The following is a 4,504-nucleotide window of genomic DNA, read 5'->3' as shown; positions in this document are numbered from 1 at the left end:
TAGGCTTTTACAAAATTGTTCAAAATTTTATCTATCCAACAACATATTGGTTATTGTTATCCATCATGTGGTTATGCTGTTATTGTCGTTTGAAATCTGACGCAATATTTGTTAGTTTCATTTACAATTTTACAAAATGCATCCGAGTACATAGTAAACAAAAAAGTAGTCCCACGCGAGGTCCCACGTCAAAAAGTATCAAATTTTCTCATTTGCAAGATTATTCGAGCAGCTATCGATCATCGCTTGTTGTTCCTCACCTACTATATTTTTACAATCTGTGCATAGGGTGACGTGCCCGACATTACAAAACAGCATCATTCTGCGTTCCATCCAATCAGCTGTTGTTATTGCAAGGATTTGGTTCTTCACCAATAGCGATAGTGAAATAGAATTTAGTTATTCAATCTGTAAAAATAAATCCGGTTATCAGAATGCAATCACTCAGAGGGATGAGATCATTTCTTAGGTCGCCAATCACAAGAAACTTCTGGTTAGCCGTGCAAACATACGATTAATTATGTAAAATAAATTTCGATCAAACTATTTTAAGGACCACCACTTCATGGCGAACGGCATATGATTGTGACGGTAAGACTACGGTGAGCATCTTAAATCAGGAAGCAGATGCCGGTCTTCTGATTAATTCTTACAGTCAAATGGGCTTCCGCTTGAGCAACGATATGGTTGTTATTGGACCGATGGCAATTTTCCCCCGTTCTGTTTTCTCTTGGAATGTTTCTAGCCATGAGGACATCAACGAAGAAAGTCTGAGTCTTTTCAGTGTGCTCGAGCCGAAAGTTGATATACTTGTAGTGGGAATTGGAGATCAACAAGTAACTCCAAGTTTTAGCCGCAAGGTCTTAGATTTCATGCGCAAACATAGAATCAATGTTGAAGTGCTAAGTACCGAACAAGCATGTGCCACTTTCAATTTCCTCAATGCGGAAGGACGCGTTGTTGCAGCGGCTCTCATTCCGCCAGTTTCTATACGAACTAATGAAGATGATATGATGAGGACGCACATAGCAACGAAACAACCCTTTCAGTTAAAAGATTTCTAGAAAAATCGTTAAATTAAAATAGAATATATTTAAGCAGCTTACAAACTATTCTAATTCCTCATAAAGAATATTCTCCTCTACTATAAGATTAGAATGATCTTCAAACTCCTCTATATAAAGCATTTCTTCGTGAGGAATACTGGAGTTGCTATCAAACTCAATTGTTTCTACTGGAGAGGGCTTTTTCCTTTTTCTCTTAAGAGGAGTAGGCGCGCCTATTTTCATGCCGGCAAAGAGTTGTCGCTGTTCTAGAGGTAAAATAAACTTGCTGGTTGCGCATGGGAATGCGTCTGATCTTAGTACATTGGTTCTGGTATAATCCTCTGAAAATAAGCCAACTTTTTTAAAAACATGTACCTATTATCAAAAGCTCATATGCCACTTACTGTTGAATGTGAAACTTTCCTTTGTAAAATGTAAACTGCATACACGATCCGAGCTAGACACATCACCACTAATCAAAAGTAGTTGCTTCCAGATTCGGTGCCTCAAGGTGTGCCTGTCTGGGTCTGGAAACGGATACAGTATAACACCGTTGGTAATTTCTCGTGTTTCACAACCAGGTGCACAACATCTTTGCTCTTGGGTTGTGTTTGTCTGAAGGGGTGCTGATGCTGATTCTTCTTTGATTATTACGATATTGTTCATTTTCTTTTCATTTATCGCCTTTATGGTAGGTTACATATTTAGGAACTAGCTCAAACCAAGGACTCAAACGTTGGGTTGTAGCAGGATTGATGTATGTAAACGATGCAAACTAAATGTATACACTAGACACATAGTCTAGCGGATATGACATTGTTTGACAATATACGTACAACATGTCAAAACGTCGTAAAAAACATGACACAATTGGGTCCTAAAGCTATACCAGTTTTTATATATCATTTGAAAAAGCCGCGTTTTCTAAGCAAAACGTGATTTTCAAAAAATGTTTATCGTTTTCCTACGATTTTTAAATGAAGATTAAAAAACTGGTCGAAAGGTCTTAAATGACATTTCGCCCATGTACGGTATATGGGAGAATTGTCATTTAAGACCTTTCGAGCAGTTTTTTAATCTTCATTTAAAAATCGAAAAAAAAACGATAATCATTTTTTAAAAATCCCGTTTTGCTCAGAAAATTGCACTCTTCCAGCTGATATATAAAAATCAGAAAACCGTTTAAAACTTTAGGACCCCATTGGGTTGTTTAGCTAGATCAGTTTTTTTATATCATCTGAAAGACCTGCATTTTATAATAGCGAATTTCTTTATTCCACTGTGTGCGGGCAAAACTACCGAGGAATAATGAAACATCATCGCCATTTAAGACGCAAGTAAGAAAGAGATGCCAGATAATTATTTACGAACTTAGCACGTGCGGTGGTGGGTTGAAGCTGACAAATTTTACAGTGCGCTTCGGGCAGCACGGCAGGTCAAAACTGGGTCAAAATCGAGCGAATAAAGAAGGGTTTTGACAGCAGTTAGTGCGTTTCCAGGTCAAAAAGGGGTGAGCTGGTGAAATAAAGAAATTCGCTGTAAGTAAAACGTGATTTAAAAAAAAATTCTATCGTTGTCCTTTGCTTTTTAAATCACGATTTCGAATCTGCCCGAAATAGCTAAACAACCCAATTTGGACTACGAGATTGTAAAACCCAGGCCATGGTAGACACGAACCGATTCGCCCTGCCCTACGTAAATGTACAACTCTACTTACGGCTGTACATTAACCCTCTAGTGCCCGTGTCTCCTTTAGACACGCTTCAGTTGAACCTCTAAAAAGCTTCAATAAAATCTTAAAAACTATTAAAAACTACTTGAAGATTCATACAGTCAAACCTCCATGAGTCGATGTTCTATGAGTCGATATTTTCCTATACTTGATGATATTTTCAGTCCCTTCGATTTTCCATACAAACTCAATCCCAGTAGTCGATATTTCTATTACTCGATGCCTCCTTCACTCGATGGTCCCGCATGGTAACTTTGCTAGTTGTTTGGTTTCTATGAGTCGATGTTGTTTTCCAATTCCAAGTTCTTCTGACGTGAAAGAGTAAATGACATCTCAATTCGCGCTGAGGATGAAGAAAACTAAGAAATGAAGGAATAATGTGCTGACTGTTGTCCAAATATGATAGGCTAGACCGGATTTTTATTGAATTTTGTTAGCGAAACTAGACGAAACAACAAACTCTAGAGCAATAATACCGGAAGCTTGACAGTTAGCAAAACATCTTGCTTCTTAGTGTCTAGCTGAATTTTTGATCCAGATAAAAAATCATTTAAAAGCAGAGGCGAACCAGCTGATAGCCTCTAAATAAAGACATATCATTAGATGCTCACAACTCATTTTACAAATCTGCAAATTTTGACACACGATATCAAGAGATGCTAGATTTATAGTGTAAAAACCAACGGACATATAAAAATGCCCTCATTTCCTATAATTATTTTTAACACTTGCTATCAAAGGAAAAGTTACTTTTACAGGGTGAATTTTTTCTCCAGAACTGCAGTTCAACTATCTATAACATTGCCGAATACAGTATTTCAATAAAACATATTATTATTTAATACATTATATTTGACATATTATTGCCATTTTTGAGTTATTTTCCTAGAATTGTGATTTTAAATGATCAACCAATATCATAAAATAAAACCTTTATCAATATCAAACAAATTGGCAGCTATATCGGAAACAATCGGTCCGGATCGATTCGCGAAGCAACATGAATTGACTCTAGACACCTGTTGCTAATAAAATTGATTAATATCTTGAGTTTACAATAACAAAAAATAGTGTACACTACTCCATGCAATCTATTGTATGAATAATTGACGTCTTTAAAAATTTATTCTATGAGTCGATATTTCCTTGAGTCGATGGTCCCTTCGATATCGACTCCTGGAGGTTTCACTGTAGTTAATTTAACGGAAGTCCGTCTGAAAAATAACATGGGCACTAGAGGGTCAACCTATGGGCTATGACAGGGCGAATTGGTACAAATTCTAAAAAAATTATATAGACCGTGGAACCTACAAGCAAATAACTGCACCCACCTCTCCTCAAGGCCCCTGGCCCTGAACAGTTCTGCTCCGATAATCTTGCTTCCTAAAATTACAGAGCAAAAAACTTTTTGTTATATTTCATGTGTACCCATGGTAAAGCCAAAATCGACCCAAATTTTAGAACCAAAACCCGAACCCGACCAGGACCAACATCTTATCCAGAGAATTGATTAAAATTTGCATTGATCCCATACAAAATACTAGACCTAAATATAAAGGATGAACTGTTTTTTTTTTCGATCAAACCCGAACCCGAAAATTTTATTTTTGTGAAACCCGAACCTGACCCGAACCCGAAACTGTGAAACCCGAGCCCGACCGGAACCCAAAATTTTTTTTGAAAGTCGATTTTTTAAACCAATTTGAGGCTGCCCTGATGCTTTGAG

At 37.1% G+C, this 4,504-nt stretch overlaps 2 protein-coding genes across 2 annotated transcripts; one reads left to right on the top strand and one right to left on the bottom strand.

The window, feature by feature from the left end:
* The first annotated feature begins 289 nt into the window (after positions 1 to 289).
* Positions 290 to 1,109, top strand: LOC129732707 (NADH dehydrogenase [ubiquinone] 1 alpha subcomplex assembly factor 3). Its single transcript, XM_055693833.1, has 2 exons — positions 290 to 493; positions 554 to 1,109. Exons 1-2 carry the CDS (start codon positions 435 to 437, stop codon positions 1,062 to 1,064), a joined length of 570 nt encoding a protein of 189 aa, XP_055549808.1. The 5' UTR covers positions 290 to 434; the 3' UTR covers positions 1,065 to 1,109.
* Positions 1,073 to 1,873, bottom strand: LOC129732708 (uncharacterized). The gene is made up of 2 exons (XM_055693834.1): positions 1,451 to 1,873; positions 1,073 to 1,387 (listed from the first exon to the last, which is right to left on the bottom strand). Exons 1-2 carry the CDS (start codon positions 1,710 to 1,712, stop codon positions 1,110 to 1,112), a joined length of 540 nt encoding a protein of 179 aa, XP_055549809.1. The 5' UTR covers positions 1,713 to 1,873; the 3' UTR covers positions 1,073 to 1,109.
* Between the last annotated feature and the right edge of the window lie 2,631 nt (positions 1,874 to 4,504).

Source organism: Wyeomyia smithii, chromosome 3 (genome assembly GCF_029784165.1).
Source record: "Wyeomyia smithii strain HCP4-BCI-WySm-NY-G18 chromosome 3, ASM2978416v1, whole genome shotgun sequence".
NCBI lineage: Eukaryota > Metazoa > Arthropoda > Insecta > Diptera > Culicidae > Wyeomyia > Wyeomyia smithii.
The sequence above is the reverse complement of the archived record's forward strand: the minus strand, read 5'-3'. Positions and strand labels throughout refer to the sequence as shown.